We start from the raw sequence: 23,769 nt of genomic DNA, 5'->3' as shown, positions 1-23,769 counted from the left end.
GCATTACAATGGATAATGGGATACAAAACTTAAAGCTTTTACTGTTCAAATCTGAAGCTGGGGGGAGGGGGCTATATCCAGAGATTAGTGTTCAGAAGTCAAGCAAACAATATGGTAGTCTAAAAAAGTTTGTTACCCAAATTTATGTCAATAAATTTACTTACTGTTTTAAGGGCATCCAACAGATTATCAATGTCTGCTCAATTAGTCATCATACATACCTGCTGAAATAAGTTTATGGACCAAACTGTCAGCAATATTGGTCATTGGCACACATATGTAATCCCCACACCCGCTTTCATCTTAAAAAGGTAATTTCATCGTAACCCTTTCTATTTTCCAGCTTTAAATCATTCACACATACACAGGAAGCTGTCCTGTTGGTGTCAACACTGAGTGGAACAAAACCATTTATGTTATAGGGGTGGAGATTTGCTAATATAATCAAATATTCTTCTCCCTGCTTTTTGCTTAAAAAACAAATTTTTCAATGAATACTGGTTTTTTTTTTAAATTTTTCATCTGTTCTTAAGAGAATAACTCACCATTTTTTAATGAACTCACACATTTAAATGGTTTACTTCCAAAATGGGTTCTGACAGTTTACATGTATGGTGTACACACACCTTTTGAATTTTAAAGACAAAAGCATTATGAGGTCAAAACGTTTGATCAGCCATTCGAATTTTCAGCCAAGTAAATGTGCTTTTCAGCCGAAATACTGGTTTCATTTTAGAATCTCTCAATTTCTAAATTGTGCATTTTATTATCGGTCAGAAATCAGACCCTTTGGATTTATCCAGCAAAAATGAATGTTGTAGAAAAAACACCCATTTCATAAGTTTGTGTGAAAGTATTTGCAAGAAATTAAATGTCAGGATTTAAAACAGACCAAGCAAATGTTTTTTTTTATTATACAAATATGCTTCTTTATTCACATTTTTGATAGAATTACAATTATGGATAAAAACAGATTTGACTGGTGAATACATGTACTCAACTATTCATGTTTATGTTTTCATATTTCATGATTTCATATAAATACAGAGAGGATCTCAAGAAGGTAATGATTTAATATTAAATTTATTAAGTTTCACAAATTTAATAGTAAATCACTACCCATTTGAGATTCTCTTTATCACATAGTTTTTATTTCCATGGAAATTAGATTGAAAGAGGAACGAATAATTTCGTTCATTCTGACAGATGATGCACCTTTCATTTGTTGTGCGTAAAAAATAATCCAAACCAAAGTTGAACTAGTATTGAATTTTAAAAGTAGACTATACTTTTCTCACAAACTATGAATCAAAGAACAAGCGTCTTTCTGAATAGACAGAACATTTTACACCGACAAAATCATTTTTCAACTCAGAATGTCCAATGTGTGTGATGTCACATTGTTGGATGCACTACCTGTACAGTTGACAATCCATGTTTACATAGCCTTAAAGTGTCACTTTCACAACTAAACATTACATTGATAGTGCAATATTCATGTGAAAAAAAGATTTATTGGATGCAGAAATTCCCATATTTACTGATGCAATGTATTTGTGACCAGATATTTGCAGTGTTTAATTTGGAACAGTAGACTAAAGAATATGCAAATAAATTTCATTTTGACTCAGAACTGCATCACATATTTTCTGTGTAAATATGCAGTGCTTGGACAAACTTGTGTCATCTTGGAGACTCATTCATGTCCACATTCTTCTGTGAACAGAGGTGAGTTTATTTACTTTTGTAAGTTAACATTTAAACCATGCTTGTATATATGGCAGATTCCATGCTACAGATATACCACCTCCCTCAACCCCTAATCCATACAAGCAATACCCATAGTTTTACTTCTTGTTATTTTTTTTTGTCTTGTGGCTGTAGCCATTTCTGATGTTATGATATGTTTTACATGACATAACAAAATGCATGTGGGGGTACATTAGATATTTTGAATTAGACAATACCATTTTTTCCCAACTTCTTTCATCAGTTGATTAGAAAAATGTTCATGGAAAATAAAAAATTCCAAAAGGCAGGGTTAGAAAGTTTCCCATGATCGCAGGCAATCAGTAACGAGAATACTGCACAATCATTTCATGGTCTTATTTGGACCGATCAGAATCACATAAAGTGACATTTTAACATATGGTAATATAAAAAATATGAAACTGCACATACTATAGGAAAACTATACATACCATGTGACAAAAAAGAAATATTTAATATGTAATAACTATTTTAAATACTTGTAGTTTATACCGGCACAAGTTGATAGTCAATGAGTCCATAGTATTGTCCATACTTTTATCCCTCTAATTTGTTTTGTTATTTTGGTGGGTAATGCACCATTCTCTTCAGCTAACTGATCTGGTTGGTTATAACACACTTCAGTACATAACATGGTCCCCATTGTTCATCTCCAACAACAGCGTTATTGTCACAATGTACAAAGATGCATTGATCATCCACTCGTACAATCCTCCAAAAATCATCAGGATATCTCCTTGCTGTCAACAGCCAGCAAAATCTTCAACAGAATTCTCCTGAATCACCTTACGTGGCACATTGATGAAGAGGTCCTACCTGTGAGTCAGTGTGGCTTCATGACAGGACATGGGACCACAGACATGGCATTTACAGATTGTAAACTTTAGGAGAAATTCCAGGAAAAAACTTCCAACCTGAACATGACAATCACTGACCTAACAAAAGCCTTTTACAGCCAAGGGGGCCTTTGGAAGATCATGGCAAAATCTGGTTCAAAGAAATTCACTGTGATGGTTTGGCAATTCTGTGATGGTAAGAAGATGAAACCAATGCCAAGATTGCTAAAGCAAGTGTGGCCTTTGGCAGACCATACACAATTGTGTGGGAGTTTAGAAGCATCAGTCCATAAATATAACTGAAGATCTACAAACCCATCTGGCATTAATACCTCTAAATTCAGAGCTTTGATAAATGACAGTCCCATACCACAAAAAAATTATATGAAGCATGTTTGGAAATTAAGATGGGAAGAAAACCTAACGAGAGACTAACATCAGTACACCACAAAAATGTTTAGTACCAGTGAAGAGAACAAGTCTGATGTGAACATCAGTGAACACATCAAACAAGTTCCAGTCTGGGAGTGCAATCCAGAAATACTTATTAAACATCCATATGAAATACTGGATCAAGCATGTAGGATTAAATGGGTAAGAAAAAGGAAAGATAAAGTAAGATTTAGATTATAAGTATATGACACTGTACAAAGATAATATGGCATAAATCTGACATGACTACAATGTATGTTAAGTTACAGATTTTATTAAGGGTCCTCTCAGTTCAAAAAGTGAACCCCAACCAATGTAAAATACTTCAGAGTTATGCGTGAATTTTCACCTTAAGAAATAAGATCATGAAAATTGTATTCCAACTGATCACATTTCTTCTTCTAAAAGTGATGATCCCAAACCCCATTCTGAATAACCTAAGAAAAATCTCTCATATATCTTAACATGAAAGGAAGTGTTTTTATACATATGAAGGAACAACTGAAAACCAAAAGAGTAAACTTGCCAAAAAAATATAAGCTACTGAGCTAAGAACAACAAGCAAGACATGTCATGCCACAAACAAAATCAAAATGGAAACACTAAAAAGATGCTGGTAGGCTACAAATTCAGAGTAAGGATATCAAACCTTTCATTTTTGGGAGAATTTTCTCTACAATATTTTACCTGATTCTTTTTTTAAATAGTTATTCAAAAAGAAAACATTGCACTAGTTTCAATAAACTAACTGCCAAAAAAATGTAACTCAACAAATTCTATTTGAAAGCCATCAAAATCAAAACATACTTTGATGGCATGAGAATTGTTCTATTTTTCAGTTATTATTGTAAAATATAAAAATAATTATACCAGCAATGCTTTACTTTTGCAAAATAATTCTTCATATATTAATTAAACTACATCCATACCGGTATTAGGCAGAAAAACATGTCAGTTTCCCAAACTATGTCCATACCGGTATTAGACAGAAAAACATGTCAGTTTCCCAAACTATGTCCATACCGGTATTAGACAGAAAAACATGTCAGTTTCCCAAACTATGTCCATACCGGTATTAGACAGAAAAACATGTCAGTTTCCCAAACTATGCCCATACTGGTATTAGGCAGAAAAACATGTCAGTTTCCCAAACTATGCCCATACTGGTATTAGGCAGAAAAACATGTCAGTTTCCCAAACTATGTCCATACCGGTATTAGGCAGAAAAACATGTCACTTTAACAAATTTTGTCTCACAAGATCACTTAAGTTTATAAAATCTTATGCAAATTTTGTAATTATTATCGTAAGTTGAATCATGGTTTTACAAAGTAATTACAGTGCAACCTCTTTTATGCAACTACCAAACGGAATGCACAAATTTTCACTGAATACAGGAAAGGTTATTGAGGTGACATTAATATGAAGTGATGGGAAAAACATACCCTGGCTGGATATGATCAGTTGTTGTTCAAGTATTTAACACAGTGGGGGTGGCCAGGACAGGGGAGGCACTTAAGGATTTTTATACCTCATAACTGGCCTGATACTGTCCCTTATTGATCCTTAAGTTTTGTTCCTACCCCTTTGAAAATATACAGGTGGCCACACAAGCCCTCCAAAGAACAAAAGCAATTGTTCAGGAAAATCATATTAGTGATCCACATATTCAAGTCCAAAATGTTTAATATTGTAAGCTATTATTATTAACATAATTATCTCCCTTACCTTGATCTTGTGTGAGAGGATCAAAGTTCCTTAAGAGAGATGCACGTCCCTGCTTTGTCTGAAAATAAATAAATACAAATTACGAAAGTCTTATTCATATTTAATGTCTTTAAATAAATAGAAATAATCTTACCAAAATATTTAAAACTTGCAATGTCACTCTTTATGTAAGAAATAGTATATTTAACAAAACTTTGTTAGGAAAAACACAAGAATTTGCAACACCCCTCGTGTCTTTCCTGGGCCCATCAAAATACCATATAGACTTTGTGCTGATTTTCTTACAGTATTAAAAACAGCAGCATCTGTTTATCTCTGACGTATCCTGTAATGCACATTTGAAAGCAATGTGTCCAATATTTTATTCCATATTCTTTAGATCCATGCAAAAAATGTGAAGAAATTCATGCAAACTTGTCTGAATAAAGAAAATGTGCTCTTCTTCTCTTGCAATAAATCCTATCTTAAAATTTTCAAGCTGGCTTTCTACAAAATGTGCAAATTTTTCCTTATTGAAAGAGATTCTTCAGATGGAAAAATAAAAGAAATTTGAACATTTGACGAGTAAATACATGAACTTTGTCATGATGTTATGATGTCATGCACATATAATCAAACCAGTCTTAAAGGTCACACTAGAAAAATTAATTTGTAGTTTCTTTTTACTTGCTTTATGTAAAGCTTTACTACCTCATTACTAATTGTTACTCATTACTCACTTTTACTTGGTATTACATACTTTTACTGGGTACTACCAGATTCACTAAAATAAATTACTGGACACCATAACAAACTAAATTACTAATTTTCAAGCATGAATTACATGTTTTTCTTGTTCTACTTGAAAGAGTAAAGAAATTACTTGGTAATTTTTACATGGTTTTGGTAAAAGTTTGTCCACTCGATAAATAGTGTTTACTTAATGATTACTTGTTTGTTGATGGCTATCTTATAGATAAGAAACAGTAATATGGTCTTTTGACTCTAGGTTTAAGACATAGATAAGAAACAGTAATATGATCTTTGGACTCCGGGTTTAAGATATAGATATGAAACAGTAATATGGTCTTTGGCCTCTAGGTTTAAGATATAGATAAGAAACAGTAATATGGTCTTTTGACTCTAGGTTTAAGATATAGATAAGAAACAGTAATATGGTCTTTGGACTCTAGGTTTAAGATATAGATAAGAAACAGTAATATGGTCTTTGGACTCTAGGTTTAAGATATAGATAAGAAACAGTAATATGGTCTTTGGACTCTAGGTTTAAGATATAGATAAGAAACAGTAATATGGTCTTTGGACTCTAGGTTTAAGATATAGATAAGAAACAGTAATACGGTCTTTGGACTCTAGGTTTAAGATATAGATAAGAAACAGTGTTATTGTCTTGGAACTCTAGCTCTAAGACAGATAATAAACAGTGTTATTGTCTTAGAACTCTAGCTCTAAGACAGATAATAAACTGTGTAATTGTCTTGGAACTCTAGCTCTAAGACAGATAATAAACAGTGCTATTGTCTTGGAACTCTAGATGTAAGACAGCTAATAAACAGTGTTATTATCTTGGGAATCTAGCTCTAAGACAGATAATAAACAGTGTCATTGTCTTGGAACTCTAGATGTAAGACAGATAATAAACAGTGTTATTATCTTGGGAATCTAGCTCTGCGACACAGATAACAAAATTATTATTGTCTTGGGACTTGAGCTGTATGATGCAGATAAATACCATTTTCATATCAGTTTGCTGTCACTTTTACCTTGGTATAACCTTTACAGAATTGCAGCATGCACTGAAAGTGCAGTACATGCTGTACTTATGCTAGTCAAATACTATTCTGTGCTGTAATATTGCATTATATTTCCAGTATCAACACTCATCTATGCTCATTTCTAGCATCAATACTCATCTCATCTATGCTCATTTCCAGCATCAATACTCATCTCATCTATGCTCATTTCCAGCATCAATACTCATCTCATCTATGCTCATTTCCAGCATCAATACTCATCTCATCTATGCTCATTTCCAGCATCAATACTCATCTCATCTATGCTCATTTCCAGCATCAATACTCATCTCATCTATGCTCATTTCCAGCATCAATACTCATCTCATCTATGCTCATTTCCAGCATCAATACTCATCTCATCTATGCTCATTTCCAGCATCAATACTCATCTCATCTATGCTCATTTCCAGCATCAATACTCATCTCATCTATGCTCATTTTCAGCATCAATACTCATCTCATCTATGCTCATTTCCAGCATTAATACTCATCTCATCTATGCTCATTTCCAGCATCAATACTCATCTCATCTATGCTCATTTCCAGCATCAATACTCATCTCATCTATGCTCATTTTCAGCATCAATACTCATCTCATCTATGCTCATTTCCAGCATTAATACTCATCTCATCTATGCTCATTTCCAGCATCAATACTCATCTCATCTATGCTCATTATCAGCATCAATACTCATCTCATTTATGCTCATTTTCAGCATCAATACTCATCTCATCTATGCTCATTTCCAGCATTAATACTCATCTCATCTATGCTCATTTCCAGCATCAATACTCATCTCATCTATGCTCATTATCAGCATCAATACTCATCTCATCTATGCTCATTTCCAGCATCAATACTCATCTCATTTATGCTCATTTTCAGCATTGACTGCTATCATGATGAATATGCATAATGCAGTCATGCTGAACCGACTGAAGAAAAAAAAAAGTCACAAAAATGCTCCTTTCCAGGATGAATTGCTGTCATACTGAACTGTCTTAGCACAACAATACAACATTCCAGCATGTGCTGCTGTTAAGCTGAATTTGCTAATTCAATCATGCTAAACTGACAAATTTTGCATGACATAAAAAACTTAGGCAATACTGCAGTTTGCTGTAGCAATGCAGTAAAATCGAAAGAAACAAATTTGCAAATTTTGCTGTTAAACTGTTTTCACTCTAAGTAAAATTTGAAAGATGATGCAACAGAAAAATGTGTATCATACAAAAATTCTTAATTTTTACAAAATTGGCTAATACACAGTTCACTATAAATCTCTAGGTTTTATTTTTTTTAAAGCACTTGTATAAAAACAGATCTGTGTTTGTAGACAAACTATGCCCCTATCAAATAACAGCACAATTCTAAGTCTCACAAGTGCTATACCCCTACAGAAAGTCTAGCAATACAAGAGCTATACCCCTTCAGAAAATCTATGTCTTACAAGAGATATAACCCGTACAGAAAGTTAAAGCTGTCAAATTTTTGGGAAATGTCTGATGGGTACCTGCTAATTCTAATGATTTGTTACCCAGATACCCAATTAATGGGAAATTATATTAAATGTGAACCTGAGCTGCTTTGTTGTAGCCTCATACATTCCAATCCCCAATGAGGTATGAGTATAATTATTACTTATATAAGTGGCATAAAAGAGTAATCTGAGCATAAAATAAGTAATCTATATATTACACACCATAATTACAGAAAACCGTGTGAAAACCGTACATTTATGTTTGCTATTTGCCTGGTTTTGCAGTGAGTTAAAATTCATGTCACAAATCAGCTAAATCATCATGGATTACTATGAGAATACAGAAAAATACAAAATGATAAATTATTTATACACATTTTAATTAGTCTAGATGTCTAAATTCTGCTGAATAGTCATAAAGTCCACAAATTCCACTTTTAAAATTTGTAAAGCACTATTGATTTGTCCTTTTCCTGATGCAACACTCCTCTTCTCTAACATTTTAAAGTAATACAATAACCGCAAGTCACATCAATAAACCTGTTTTGCTTAATATCTGGCACCGTGTATTTTTTTTATACTGACTGGTCTGCTACCTAAGTGTATATCAAAATATAATGAATCTGTGATACATGGTTTCAAATTCAAGAAACATATCTGTTTGGAACATTTCATGTACAGTTACTATAAATAGGAAATAAAGCAACTATTCAACATACATGGCCAAATGGTGGCACACGTCAAAAATATAAGATCAGCAGACAAAGGCCTATGATGGATAGTAAATTTGTATAAAGTATAATTTTTTTACTAATATTCAGATTATCTTCTATGTAACACGTAGATTATCTTTTTATTTCCAGGAATTCCATTTTGTTAGATACTTAATATTATTATCAGATTTATACTAAATTGCTGAATGTAGTAACTGTCAAAACTCAAAATAATAATAATAATAATAATAATAACAACAATAACAAACTCCATCATTATCCATGGCTTAAAGAAAAGCAAATGGCTATGACTTTATTTCATTTATTATATATTTACATACAATGGACAAATAATGAGTATTTTACCAGAAAAAGAAAAACAAGTATACATGTATTTATTCAATTCCATTCTTCTTAATCTTCTCTTTTTCTTAATCAACTTAATATCAAACTTGTTATATTGGTTCCTGTTATTTTTTATTGTAAGTGGAGGTGTTGTTGTTGATGTTGTTGTTATTATTAATATTAATATTATTATTATTATTATTATTATCTGCTGTTAGAGGAAATTATCAGTTGAGTTCATACTAAATAAAAAAACTTGAAATGTTTTTTCTGTGAGGGTGAGAGTCCCATCATATTCTGCTTAAGAACTTTTGTACAAGAATTTTCATGATGAAATGATGGAAAAAAAATAACGTAAGATCAAATGCAGTTTTTCATTGACTGAGACCTAATTTGGTAATGGAAAATTACTGTAGTTTTCTCCATTGTTGACATCCTGGAGACTGATTTACTGAAGACAAAATATGCCCTGGTTTGAAAACCCACTTATTTGGAAATTAGTTTTTCTAATGCTACCAGCTATGATCAAGGTAGTTTTAAATTTTTAAGGACTAATATTACTTTTGTTGGATTTACCATGGCATCATTATTGCATGTTTGTTTATCCCCAATAAACCATAAAATAATATGCAAAGAGCTGATAAAAAGCTGAAATCTAAAAATAGCATAAATCACAATTTCTGACATTTGGAGATGAACAGTTTTCTCATCCTCAAAAGAGAATTTGCAAATATGTCAAATACAAAACATTTTTTTATAATACCTTAAACTAAATAATTGTTATGATATTCTATATTTCTCCATGTGAATTAAAAAGGCAGTGACTATATGTATCCCCTGTTTCCTATCTAGGTAATATGGTTGTAAATCATCCCTGATTGAAAATCTGAATTTAACTCACTTTGATTTAATCTGAAATAAAACATGGTCCAGTGATTGATTGATTGATTGATTGTATTTTAACGGTGCATCAGCACCGTTAGGCTATTTAGCGCCATACAAAATGTTAAATGTATAATCATTTAAAAATTATAAAAAGTCTCTTATCGACCAGCGATATCAAAACCAAACAGTTGAAATTAAAATGATAAGATGGAAAAGGTGAAAAATAAAGCTTCCTGATCAACAGGGATGTAAATGGTGTATGTTAATGAAGAGTGATGAAAAGGTATTAAAAAAGGGACGGTATAAATATTGCATAAAACTGCTCTAGGTGATAGCGTAAAAGTTAGAGTTTAGAGTAAATGTTCACTGCTTTCAGGAACTCTATAATACAAGTGATGTCTATTGTATCAAAACGTTCCTTCATGTCATGCACATTGTAATACTGATCACGCATAGGTTGCAGGTCAAAACACTCTATCATAAAGTGCTTAACAGTGAATGGTTCATAGCAAGAAACGTACTCTGGTGGGTCTTCGCCTTTTAGTATGTGGGAGTGGGTTATATCAGTATGACCAATTCGAATTCTTGCAATGACTACCTCCTCCCTATGCATGATTCTGTAGGAAGGAATCCATTCTCCTACGGTTGGCTTGATGGCGTGAAGTCTATTATTCACTGCATCATTCCATGATGCCTGCCACTTCTGACATAAAGTCTCTTTGATACTAGGTTTAAAATCAGTATACGGTATTTTAAAATCAGATGGTTCATGAGATAGGGCCATTTTAGCAGTGCGATCTGCTTTTTCATTACCTTTAATACCAACATGGCTAGGTAACCAGCAGTATCCGATATTGTGGGAGGTACTCAGCTTAGTATTTTTTACAAGAACATTGGTCAACAATGGGTTCTCCAGTTTTCTATTGTGTAGTGACTGAAGTACTGATAGGGGGTCGGAGAAGATGATGATGTTTAAAATACGTTTGTTTTCAATATATTGCAACGCAAGGTCTATTGCTCTGATTTCGGCTGAAAAAATTGATATGCCATTTGGTAAGCGAACTTGCACTGTTTGATTTCCTCACATGAAGGCTGCAGCAGCCTTTTCCTCATCCTTTGATCTGTTGGTATAAATTCTTGTGTAGTTTTTAAATTCAGTGAGGAGTTCATGATAAGAGTTGTGGAAGATGGAAGGGTTTGTCTCAGATTTGTTTCCATCATGTATCATAAAAAGTACTTTTGGTTGTTTAAGTAGCTAGGGTGGTGTTACGGAGATGGATGTTTTCTGAATTTTAGAAAGATCAAATTTTGTACTGTCAAGGCTGGATGATATTCTAACACCAAAGGAAGGTATAGCGTTTGATTTATTTTCGTATAAGGTTTTGTTGTTGTTTAATGCCATTTTTTATAAGATTTTGTATTTAGGTTGAAAAACAGCCGAAAAAGCAGGGTTCGGAGGGTTTGATTTTAATTTGAGAGCATACTGTGCAGAAAGCATTCCTCTACAATGTGATAACGGTGGTTCGTTCACTTCAGCTAGAAGGCTTTCACATGGGGATGTCTTAAATGCTGCCAGAGTGAGTCTTATTCCTTGATGATGAATTAGATCAAGCATTTTCAGATATGACTTTCTTGCTGAACCATAAACAATGCAACCATATTCCAGTTTAGAGCGAATAAACATTCTATATAAATTACGGATGACTTTGCTATCAGCACCCCAGTCAGTGTGCACTACTACTTTAAGTAGATCTTGAGATTTTAAGCATTTAGCTTTCAAGTTCTTTAGGTGTGGAATAAAAGTCAATTTTCTGTCGAAGATAATACCTAAAAACTTTGTTTCCTCAACAACTGGAATAGGTGTTCCATTCAGCGTGAGTTTAGGTTCATCGTGATGTCTTTGTAACTGACAGAAATGCATACATACCGTATTTGATTTCGAGAATTTGAAACTGTTAGGACTGGCCCAATTTTGAATTTTGTTTATATTTTGCTGTAGTTGTCTTTCAATTGTATGCATGTGCTTTGATCGATAACATATTAGAAAGTCATCAACATATAACGAGCACTCCATACCAGGAGCCAAACACTTGGTGATGCTATTGATTTTGATGTTAAAAAGCGTCACAGATAAAATACTGCCCTGGGGCACACCCATCTCTTGCTCATGCAGATCTGAGGAGAGGGTAGAGCCCACTCATACTCTGAATTCTCTATCTGAGAGAAAGTTTGATATGAAAGAGGGCAGATGGCCTTTTAGACCTAGATCATGCAGGTCATTTAGTATCCCGTACTTCCATGTCAAGTCATAGGCCTTTTCTAAATCAAAGAAAACTGCTACTAATGTTCCTTCTTGATAAATGCATCTCGAATAAATGTTTCCAGTCTAATCAGATGATCACTGGTGCTCCAGATATATTGAATGCCTCTTTGGAAATGAGATATTAAATTGTTAGTTTCCAGGTACCATGCAAGCCGAGAATTGATCATTCGTTCCATTGTTTTGCACACACAACTTGTGAGTGCAATAGGTCAATAGTTGGTAGGATCTTCGCTATCTTTACTTGGTTTGGGAACTGGTATTACTATTGCTTCTTTCCAAATTTTAGGTACATTACCAGTAATCCATAAATCATTGAAGATTTTCAATAAAGATGTTAATGATTGTAGAAGGTGTTTCAAAAACTGGTAATGTATTTTGTCAGGCCCATCGGATGTATCATGGGCCTTGTCCAAAGCCTCCATAAGCTCCAATAGTGAGAACAGTTGGTTATAAGTTTCCGAGTTGTTGGATGTGAATTTTAAACGTTTTTCTTTTTGAGTTTTTAATCTTTGGAAGGCTTCTGAATAATTAGATGATGAGGAATTTTTAGAGAAACGGTCAGCAAGAACATTTGCTATGTCTCGTTTTGAACTAAAACTGTTATTGCTAAGTTTCAGATGTCGCAGAGAATTGTGTTTTGTCTAACCGTTTATTTTGCGAATAGCGTCCCAAACTTTCTTAATAGAGGAAGGAGAGTTTAAAGAAGAAACATATTTCTTCCATGATGCTCGTTTACTTTCTTTGATTGTGCGGCAAGCTTTGGCCCGGAGAATACCATATGTACTTAAGTTTTCGGGTGTCAGACGATTGTTAAATTTTTTTCAAAGCTTCTCGGCGTTGTCTAATGGCTTCCTTACATTCCTTAGTGAACCAAGGTTTTGGTGTTCTTTGACAGTTCAGTGAGGACTTGGGAATGGATTCTTCTGCAATCTTGGTTAAAACAGAAGTAAAATGCTGAATAGGGTCATTAATGTTGAAACCTATCCTCATTCAGCCTAGTTTGGCAGAGTATTTCAAACTTAGCCCAATCAGCCTTCTTAATATTCCATTGTGGAATTGCGTCATCAATTGTTGAGTTAATATTTACAAGGGAAATTGGAAAGTGATTACTGCTGTGAAGGTCATCAGCGACCTTCCATTCACAGTCTAAAAGCAGCGAAGGAGAACAAATTGTCAAATCAATGCACGTGTATGTACCTGTTCCTGGGTGCAAATATGTCAGTTTTGGTGTTATATAGACACAGATCGTGTCAAGAAATGAAGTCTTCAACTTTCTGACCTCTGTCCCTTATATGATTTGATCCCCATAAAATGTTATGAGCATTAAATTCCCCAAGTAAAACAAATGGCCCAGGAAGTTGTTGAACAAAATTGTCTAATTTGTTTGGTACTATGTTAGTATTTGGTTGTATGTAAATAGAAGAAAAGGTAATCACTCGATACAGAGTGACACTTACAGTAATGGCTTGCAAATTTGTGTTTAAAGGGATGACGCTATGAGGGGCTCTGTTGTTCACAACAACAGAAACTCCTCCTGAGGCCCTGTCAACATTTTGTAAGTAGATGTTAAACAGGGAGTAGTTTTTAAGTGTGATGTTATCTGTATCTTTCAAGAAAGTTTCTTGAAGGCAAAGTACTGCTGGATTATGTTCGTTTAAAAGCAGAAGAATATCATGGTAGTTGGCTTTAAGTCCTCGACAGTTCCATTATATAATGGTGTTCTTCATTATAAATTTAAACTGAAGATTGTGGAGCTCGGTTAAACCTTTTGCTGATGCAATCTGTGTGGTTATTTCTCTGGGGTAAGTATGGGGGTGAATTTTTTGTTTGTAGGTTTGGAGCTACCTTGAGTGCATGGAGCAGTGTCTTCTGCATCCATGTTCTCAATGTCTCCAAACCTGTTATATAGTTTGATGGGGTCATCTGACCCCTTTTGTTGCCTGTTTCCATGAGATTTTTTATTCTTTTGTGATTTCGGTGGTGGTGTATTATTAAAGGTTGTCTGAGTAGATGACGTGTTTTTCTGTGTTTGGTAATGGGGGTGTTAGAACTTGGTGTTGAATCGGGTAAATCTGTCTGTGTTTGAGTGTCCTTCGTTGTTTTGGGATTGTTCTTCACCACGGAGGAGAAGGATGGGCCAGGATGGGCTGTTTTGGCCTGTACAAGTTTTCTGGCTTCTGGATAGGGAATGTTTGCTGTGTACTTTACCCTCTGTATTTCCTTTTCCTGTTTCCAGGTATCAAAATCCTTGGAGTTGGCGAGGGCTCCTTTCCACAGTTGACACAATGCGGAGTTGCTCTACAATCATATTCCTGATGAGAATGGTCTCTGCATCAGCCACATATCTGGCGTTTGAGCAGCGGTCTTCATGATGGCCATATTTTTTACACTTATAGCATCGAAGGGGATTTGGAATGTATATCTCAACCTTCACTTGCAAGAAGCCAACTTTGACCACTCTGGGTACTGTTGGTTTGTTGAAGGTGAGTACAATGGTGTTGGTGTCCTGCAGGTTGTTGTTACGTTGAATATGTATTGTACGTACTGCAGTGACACCTTTGTTTTTTATTCCTTCAATGATATCTGTGTCACTGACTCATGCCAAGTCGCGACAACGAATCACGCCTTTTGACGTATGAAGAGTGGTGTGAGTGAATGAGGTCACTGGAATATTGAAGAAAGTTTTAATTTTTTGATATTTTCTGTCTGATCTCATCGCTCACACTCAATAAGAAGGCAACCGATTTCAATGTTTTGACACTTTTTGGTGTGCCAATCGATCCTGCGATTGTTTTCTCGATCACAGATGGAGATAGTGAGGCAAGCAGTTTTGTGGCATCTTTAGACTGTATGACCATGAAGCGTGGAAATGACTCCACACTACATGGTTCATCGTCTGATTCAGATCCAGTTTTCGTAAGCCTATTTTGATTATTTTTTTGTTGAATTTCCATGTTGGTTTATTGATAATTCAGTACCCATGCTCCCCCCAACCCACCATGGTGCCCAACAAGGGGACACTTTTCAAGTGCCAGGGATACACAGATCCATACTCAGTTGATAAAATTACCTATCATTGACTCATAAAGTCACCATCTTTTAAGGTTGGTAAAATTACCTCCTGATTGTCACGTTAAGCCACTGCCTTCTAAGAAGTCTTCCAAGACTTGGGAAAGGGAAAGATAAAGGAACAGACTATAGGGACAACAGTGGTATCAAGAGAGATATAAGGAGAAAGATAAAGAAGGTGAGGGAGTAAATAAAGACCTCCTTGGGTTCGGTGTGACCAGCCGATTTGTCAAGACTGGGTCCATTCCGACCACCCATCTAGAAGAAGTAGAGGCCAAATTAGTGTATTGCATTAGAAAGCCTCTGCTCAACTACCAGGATCCTTTCCTCCCCCAACACGGGACGCAACCCACGGCAAACAGGTTGCATCTACTTAGACACCTCTTACGACACGTAGTGAGGCACGTCAGGCTAATTCTACAACCCTGGACCCGCGGGGGGGAAACATGGTCCAGGTAAATAGAGAATGTAAATGCATGTTACTGTTCATCATTTCAATTGTACCCATTCTTGTTTAGAAATCTATAGGTTGGTGCAAACAACTGCCAAATGTTACACCCAGAAATCTATACCACTTAAGCTCATGATCAGGTCATTTGAAATTACATAACTGGTGACTGAAAAGTGATGAAATTTATTGGTGTGCCAAGTTTGGTGCAAAAGTTTGCAGTTTAACATATTTTCGAGCCTTGAGAATGACATCACTGTGTACTACTTCCACCATGTTGGCAATTTATCTCAGTTCAAATTACATGATTGACTTACTTCATTTAAAACACAATTTCCGGTAAGGCAAATCAGTTACACTTGTCAGAAATATCTTAAAAAAGGGGACAACTGTTGCTCTTTCTAAAAACATTGACAGCGATATGCCCTTATGAGTCTATCAGATGAATGACAGAATAAAATGACCAGATGTCTTTAATCTGTGTAATTCATGTGTCTTTTTTACCACTAGGCTAGCCTAACCAAAAAGCGTGTGCAAAAATGCATGTTTTTTATTTATGTTTTCTTCAGCTTTGAAGGTAAAAATGAAATATTTTAGGTTTTTTGAGGCTTCTGAGATCCATTAAAGACTGTATGCAATAATTACCAATAACTAAGTAATTCTACTTAGCAATTGCCAGGTATTATTATTTTACTTAGTAAAATAATTACTAAGTAAAATATTTACTTTTCTTTATTTGCAAAAATTTAATTCTCTTTTACCTGGCATTACTTTCAATTATTAGCAATTACTGGTAACCACTCTTTAATCTGACAAACTTTTTGAAGTCATTATTGAAACTCATTATAAGTATATTAAAAAAAAACTTATTTGTAGTAATTCCACCACTCCCTCGATAACTCGCACCCTGATAACTCGCAAACCCACTTATAATGCAGAGTCAGGCATGGATCCCATTATTTAAACCACAAAATACCAAAAAAATTGGTCCTTATTTGTTGAACGTGAAGAAAATTGCGATCAAAATTGGTAATGGGAACTTTGATATATCGCTCATTTTATCGCTGAAAATGGTAAATAGGACCTGGAAGTTTTAATCAACATTATGAAATAACAAATTTAAAAATAGGTCATAAAAGTTTTTACATTTTCTTTCCAAACAACATTCCTAGTACATAGCAATTAATGATATGCAAATAAATTTTGATCAATGAAAATGTCACTTAAGCCAAGTGGAGGCAGTACTTTAATAAATAAATACAAAGTAAATAATTTTTGTAACAATTGAAATTTTTGTTCTAGTTCTATTTTTTAGTTCCTTTTAAGTGTAATCATCATAAATGCAAAGTGTGTCAATCTACCATAACAGCTATATCCACGAGCATTTCTCTGAGAACCTAATTAAGTGCCGACCATGTTTTGATAACTGACTTGCGGAAGTATTTGTTGTATTGTTGCACTGAATTAAAAGCTGGCCTTCTTTGCATTATCACATTATGTCTTTTGAATGTTATTGTGTTTGTAACACAAACTACCTTAAATTAACCAACTCTTTCATAACTGATCAAAGATAGCAAGGCAACCAAGCGAAATTAATGCTTGGTTTAACAGATACGGACCATTGTGGGCAAGCGAGTTTCTGAGAATTCTTGAACTGGCACTTAGAGATATCCTCACAGATGATAAGTTTCATTATTACTTCCAGTGACATCACGACATCAATATTGTACTAACTGAACAGTACAAAAATTGAGGTGTGTTTTCAAAAATAATACATATAGGACCAATTTGATCGCATGGTAATTTCCAGAGTGTGTAGATCACCTGACGTCATATCTTGAACAAACACCTTACTTCCGTTATTATTGAAACATAAACGAAACACGTGTTCTGTTCCATATTAGTTAGTTTGAAAAGTTTTATCATCATAATCGTGCCAAGAGGAGATCATGGAGGTTCAAGCAAGGGCAGCAGGGTCAGGTGTGTTGCATCAAATTGTGGGAATACAAATGCTGATGGGTTTTCTATGCATTCCTTCCCAAAAGACCAAGAACTTTGTGGTAGGTGGACAGATTTTGTAAAAATCAAAAGAGCAAACTGGGATGGTCTGTCTGATTTTTCTGCCCTCTGCTCCTTTCATTTCACACCTGAATGTTTCCCATTTAGGTACAGATCTGAGGTTGAGCATATGGGTAGGGCAGCAAAGAAAGTCAAACTCAATGACGATGCTGTCCCTTCTATCCACTGTGTGAAGGAAACTGACAACCAAGCCAAGGTAACTGCAAATGTATCAGAACCTTCAACACCACAGCATCAACTGTGTATGCTTGAAATGTTGTTACCATCAGAGGAAGTAACTTGTCAAGTGTCACCGCCAAAGAAAATAAGAAGGGGCTATTCAAAGAGAGAAGCAGCAAGGGAGAGTTTTTAATGACAAGTACCATATTATTATGTCTATGATATTCAACAGATCAGTCACCACATGATTTCCATTTGTACCCTGTAGAATGTTCTTTCATAGTTTCCAAAACAAATGCAGTAAATATGTAATAAATCAAGAACTGAGATATAAACATTTGATAAATATTGTCAAAATTTTTGTGTTGCCCTCAACTTTGTTTGACCTTGTGATTGAAAATTCTTTCTGCTGGTAGATTTAGAAGGCCTACATATATATTTCATTGTTGGACTAATGTGTGGATCAGTTTACATACAGATATTTACAAACATAAAGATTTATTTCTATGCCCAATTAACAAAAATCTCTATAAAACTAAATGTAGTAGAAATTTTACAATATTGTGGTATGATTTTTTCAGTGGTGGTTGAGTTGTCATGTGCAACAATTTTTCAGTCGTATCGTGACTAATTATTTTTAGAAAGTCAGTGAATAGCCATTAGTATAAGTTACTGATAAATGTTCTCTAATAAGGTATGTTTTGTTTTAGATTATTGCTGCACAGGAGGAACAATGTTTACAACAAACAGGCATTGAGACAACTCAGGATCAAGAATTAAAAAATTCATTTGACATTATGAAAGAGGTACATAAAGTTTAGCTTAATTGTGAATATATATATATATATATATATATATATATATATATATATATATATATATATATATATATATATATATATATATATATATATATATATATATATATATATTTATTTATAAGAGTGACATTTCTGAAAACAATATGTTTTAACAAAATGCATGTCATATTTCTAGAAATAAATTAAAGGAAGAACTACAGCTTAAATGTTTGGAGAAAGGGATAAGTCTGGTCATCATAGGGAAATAATGTTGGTACCAGTATTTAAAAATACATTTTTTATGTTTCAAACACATTCTGTTATGGTGGATAGGGGCTTTTATTGAATTCATCATAGAAAATTTGGGAACTATTTTCTTTACCTAAAAATAATTTCATCTTAAAATTTCTAATTGCTAAAATAACTTGCCCAAACAAAGTACAGTATTCAAAAGTAATAAAACCGATGCGATTGACCTTTTTCAGGTAGATGAATATGAAATTGATAAAGTGAAGCCTCTGACTGCATCCACTGGTTGCCAAGTCAACAAAAAGATAAAACAGCGGTGACCGTCTAAGAAATGCCAGACTTATTTTAAGGCACCAAAATCAATGACTCGACCTGCAGTGAAGATAACCACAGGTACTCATGTACCTTCAGATAATCATTTTTGGTTATAATTTTTTCCAGGCAATAGTTGAAAACAGAAAATCAAAGCCATTTTGTTTGTTCAATTAGTAGATTTATTTCTTATTGATCAATGATATTTTGTATGCAAAAGCATCTTATGGAGTACATATAGGTATGTGAGTTTGACTTAACTGTATTGATCTAGTAATTTATTGAATTTAGATACATTTTTGTTAGTGCACACTTTAATTTTCATGCAAGATAGCATAAAACCAAGCTTTGATGAATATATTTTATAACTTATAGGATTTAAAGTATTTGAAAAGCTTGAAGAGATTGTGACCAGCAGACAAATGAGAAAAGATGTACCAATGCTGTCATCTGGACAACAAACTTCAGTAGTGGAGGGATACCACTCCGTGATCGATCATTTTGTACCAAAGATGATTGGTTTTATCTATTATGGAATGCTTTCAAGGTAAATCTTAAATTATTGCAACAACAAAAAACACTGATTCAGGTTTTTCTGTGTTTTATTTAGGGCTGTACCGAATAGGTGATTATCACTATTCAGCCGAATACGAATAATTGGACCAACTATTCAACCGAATATGAATAGGAATAGTGTACAATTTTAGGTCTACCAACAACATTCAGAATTTCAAATGTAAGCAAAAGTTTCAGTTCAGTAAATTTAATACATAAACTAAAAGTAAACAGTTAACTGCATGTAATTTTTGCATCCTTCTGCTAGTCTGTGTGAACTAGGAATAGAACTAATTTAACTAAACTTAGAAATTGTCACTCACAGTTCAGTTAACGCATGAATGCTGCGTTAGCTTTCAAAAACACAAATCGTTCCATGTTGTCAGCATTAAGGCAGCTTCTCGTTTCAATGAAGGTATTGCCAGCTGTACTGTAGAGACGTTCACTTGGTACGCTCGTAGGTGGTGCAGAAAGGTAGTGCTTTGCAGTGTGACACAAGGTGAGAAATCTTGACATGTTTATTTTCCACCAATCCAATGGGTCAGTGTCTCTTGGAATACACGGCTCTGCCAGGTAGTTGTTCACTTCTGTTTCTATGGTGACAGACATGTCATTGTTCTGTGCCTCAACAGGCTACAACTGATCCATGAGGTCCAAATGTCGTCCTTTTCTGGGGGTTTTTGTTGGCAGTTGTTCATCAGCTGCAGGAATAACTTCAGACGGCTGGACTTTAGCTGTAGATGATGTTAGCTGGCATAGTAATGTAGCAGTCATAATGTCTGTCTTGGCTTGTACTTGCTGCACAGTGGTCAAAAAACGTAGCTTGAAGTGTGGATCCAAGCCAGCTGACACTGCATACATGCTATTTTCATACAAGCCCAAAAATCTCCTCGTTAATGATGCTATCAGTTCGCTGACTCTTCTTGATGCCCTCATCAGAAGCATCTTTCTGAAGATAAAACAAGATAGCCTGAACAGCTGGTAGGATCACTGAAAAACAGGAATTGCTGCAGCTTATTTCATGGGTCAGTTGTTCATATGGCTGCAGAACTGCAACAATTCTTGTTGCTAAAGCCCACTGGCTTGATGTCATGGATAGCGCCTTGTTGTACTTCTCGTCACATTCAGTGACATACACAGACACAGCTCTTTTTTGCTCTATCAAACGATCCAGCATCTGGTATGTCAAATTCCATCTGGTCACTACATCCTGATGCAACTGACGGTTTGGCAATCCGAGTTGTTCTTGAATGGCATGAAGGCTCGAAGTAGCACTTGAAGAATGTCGAAAATGTCCCACAATCTTTCATGAGAGTGTTATCAAGTCAGCAAGAGATGGTTGTGTCAGAATGGCGTCATGCAGAGCCAGCTGCAGTGTGTGGGCTAAACAACTGACAGTGGCAAGATCTGCATCATGTATCGCTTTCACCATGTTGATGCCTCCATCATGTATGACCAAGTGGACACGTTTTTTTTCAGTATTCCAGCAATTCATCATGTCCAGCAGAGCATCAGCTAGTCGAGTTCCAGTATGCTGTCCATCAAACTTTTGACAATGAAGGACAGCAGCTTGGCGTGCAAATTTGTCACCGATCCAATGTGCCGTTAAGCTCATGAAAGATGTTGTCGTTGTCTGCGCTGTCAAAGTATTTATAGTTAGACACAAAAATTTTGCTTCGCTGATAGCAGCCTGGACACAACCCCTCACTGTATTGTACTTCTCAGGTATGATTTTTTCACTGAAGAATTTGCAGCTTGGTAGCACATATCTGGATTCACGTACATCAATCAGTTCTTTAAAGCCACTATCATCAATAATTGAGTATGGCTGGATGTCAAAGGCAATCATTTTTCCAATGGCCTGGTGTACTTTTTGCACCTCTGGGCTGTTGATAGACCATATTTTTTTCTTGTTAATGATGTTGCATAGTGTTTGCTGAGTCCTTCCCGTCTGCTGAATGCCAGATGTCAAACTTGCCAAAGCTGATTCAGCTGCTTTCTGGTTTATGACCTGTTTGTACTCGTCTGGGTGTTTCTACGACAAATGGTTATTCAGTGGAGTTGTTGTGAATGACTTTGCTGAACTACCACCATGAGAAATGACTATTGCATAAATGGCACATTACTTTGGTTTCATCATTGCAAATCTTGAAAAAATTCCATCAGTGAACTAACCAACTGTATGTTGAATTTAATGTAAAATTAAATAAGTTTAACTAACAATTGACCTGCCCAAGCCTCAAACGCTGAACGTTAAGTCACTGTACACAAAGAATGACACTAATGACACTGCTATACCGTGGTCCAGGCAGTAGGCAACACCTGGCTGCAGACACAGCATATATTATGTTAATAAGAGAGTTACTTTTTTCCACTTAATGTAGCAGCTGCATATGCAGAAACAGATGTCATGTGACCACTATTTGTATTCAGTCGGACCACTACTATTCGGCCAAATACCGAATAGCTATTTGGCCCACTATTCGGCCCCGAAGCGAATATGAAGCAAATGTTTGGTACAGCCCTAGTTTTATTTATAGTCCAATATATTCATCTTCAAATTAAATTATAGATATCAAGATCCGATCTTTTGATATCCTGCAATGCAAAATTATATAACAGTTTTTAGTGTTTTGGAATGTTTGCAAATAAAGTATCTATCAAAATTATCTGGTTTTTGATAGAATTATATACTGTATTTTGCATCTTTATTTACTTTGAAATAGCTTTGGCTAGATTTATTGCATTGTAATGAAAACAACCAAAGAGAGCTAGCATGCACTAAGGATGGGAAATCCAGATATAAAATAGTGTATCCAAAGTACAAGAAAGGAGAATACACTGTCAGGAAAGTCCTTGTTGACTCAACATATGGTAAGAATATACGTTAGTAATTAATGAACAAAAAGGAATATATCACTTAGAGATATAAATACTGTTGTATCAAGCGTAAGTACCTATATTATTATTTTTTTTAAATTCAAACAGCAAAGGCAAAATATTTGTTAAAGTTGACACTCCTTTAATTTTAAAGGTCATGATTTTGCCCTGTGGTAAAAAAATAAAAATATGCAAACAACTGTCGAGACAAATACTTTTAATTCCTGTATTAACTCCAAAAAAAGGTTGCAGTTTTTGGCATGTACAATACAAGGCATATTAAATTTACTTTAATCTACAGATTATGTTGAATGTCTGATGAAAACAGCATTCACAATTGGACAGGTATGAATGAAGGAGGAGTAAAACTTCTCGTAGATGTAACACCACCGTTATGTAATCTGTAACAAAGGCCTGACAAGGATATTGCTACTCAAAATCTTCTCAGCAAGTTTAATCGCTTTCAGCCTCATGAAAGTCAGTGTAGTTCAGGTTTTGATCAGGAAAGGCAGTGCAGATCACTTCCTTGCCCAAAAAGTGCCAACACCACAGAGCAAATTGTCTATATGCTGTATACCAATGTCTTCTGAAATAATTATTTGAAAATTAAGTTGAAATAAAATATGCTTTATGCATTAGATCAAATTAGGAAATCAAAAGTTTTAGTAGACAGTGTTAATAGTGGCCCAGTGTGATTTATCATTATTATGTTTATCAATAAAGTTAAATGATTCCAATATAATCTGTGCATATATATATAACCATTTTATTTTCCGATACAAAAAATGAAATAAAACAATATTTGTACATGTATATGTGTTGTTTCTTGGCATGATTTATCAGTATCACTGTGGTATAATGGTTAGGCAGTGTAGGCCTCCAGAAAAGGGGTTCAATCCATGAAGGTGT

The 23,769-nt window shown here is 34.7% G+C and overlaps 2 protein-coding genes and 1 long non-coding RNA gene across 18 annotated transcripts in view; 2 read left to right on the top strand and 1 right to left on the bottom strand.

Moving 5' to 3' along the window:
- Positions 1-23,769, bottom strand: part of LOC149774557 (uncharacterized) — a 164,827-nt gene that overhangs the window by 123,906 nt on the left and 17,152 nt on the right. For all 8 annotated transcript variants that reach the window (XM_089945067.1, XM_089945069.1, XM_089945066.1 and 5 more), the window contains one exon: positions 4,767-4,824. In XM_089945067.1, coding sequence (XP_089801193.1) covers positions 4,767-4,824 — 58 coding nt within the window. The remainder of the gene's footprint in view (positions 1-4,766; positions 4,825-23,769) is intronic.
- The window catches only part of LOC149774558 (uncharacterized), a 69,516-nt gene that overhangs the window by 32,013 nt on the left and 13,734 nt on the right, over positions 1-23,769 (top strand). For 2 of the 9 annotated variants that reach the window (XR_016416788.1, XR_016416790.1), the window contains exons 2-5: positions 14,546-14,792; positions 18,775-18,870; positions 19,350-19,506; positions 19,801-19,972. This is a non-coding gene — a long non-coding RNA (uncharacterized LOC149774558). The remainder of the gene's footprint in view (positions 1-14,545; positions 14,793-18,774; positions 18,871-19,349; positions 19,507-19,800; positions 19,973-23,769) is intronic. The other 7 variants (XR_016416791.1, XR_016416792.1, XR_016416793.1 and 4 more) reach the window with 4 other exon arrangements.
- On the top strand, positions 17,709-18,520 carry LOC149774559 (uncharacterized; the record flags this gene model as incomplete). Its single annotated transcript, XM_089945075.1, has 1 exon — positions 17,709-18,520. A coding segment is annotated over one exon (549 nt), but the record flags the coding sequence as incomplete, so codon positions are not given.

This window comes from Sinohyriopsis cumingii, unplaced genomic scaffold (genome assembly GCF_028554795.1).
Source record: "Sinohyriopsis cumingii isolate HCF-2022 unplaced genomic scaffold, ASM2855479v2 utg000198l, whole genome shotgun sequence".
Lineage (NCBI taxonomy): Eukaryota > Metazoa > Mollusca > Bivalvia > Unionida > Unionidae > Sinohyriopsis > Sinohyriopsis cumingii.
Note: the sequence above shows the minus strand (reverse complement) of the source record. Positions and strands in the feature narration are given on the sequence as shown.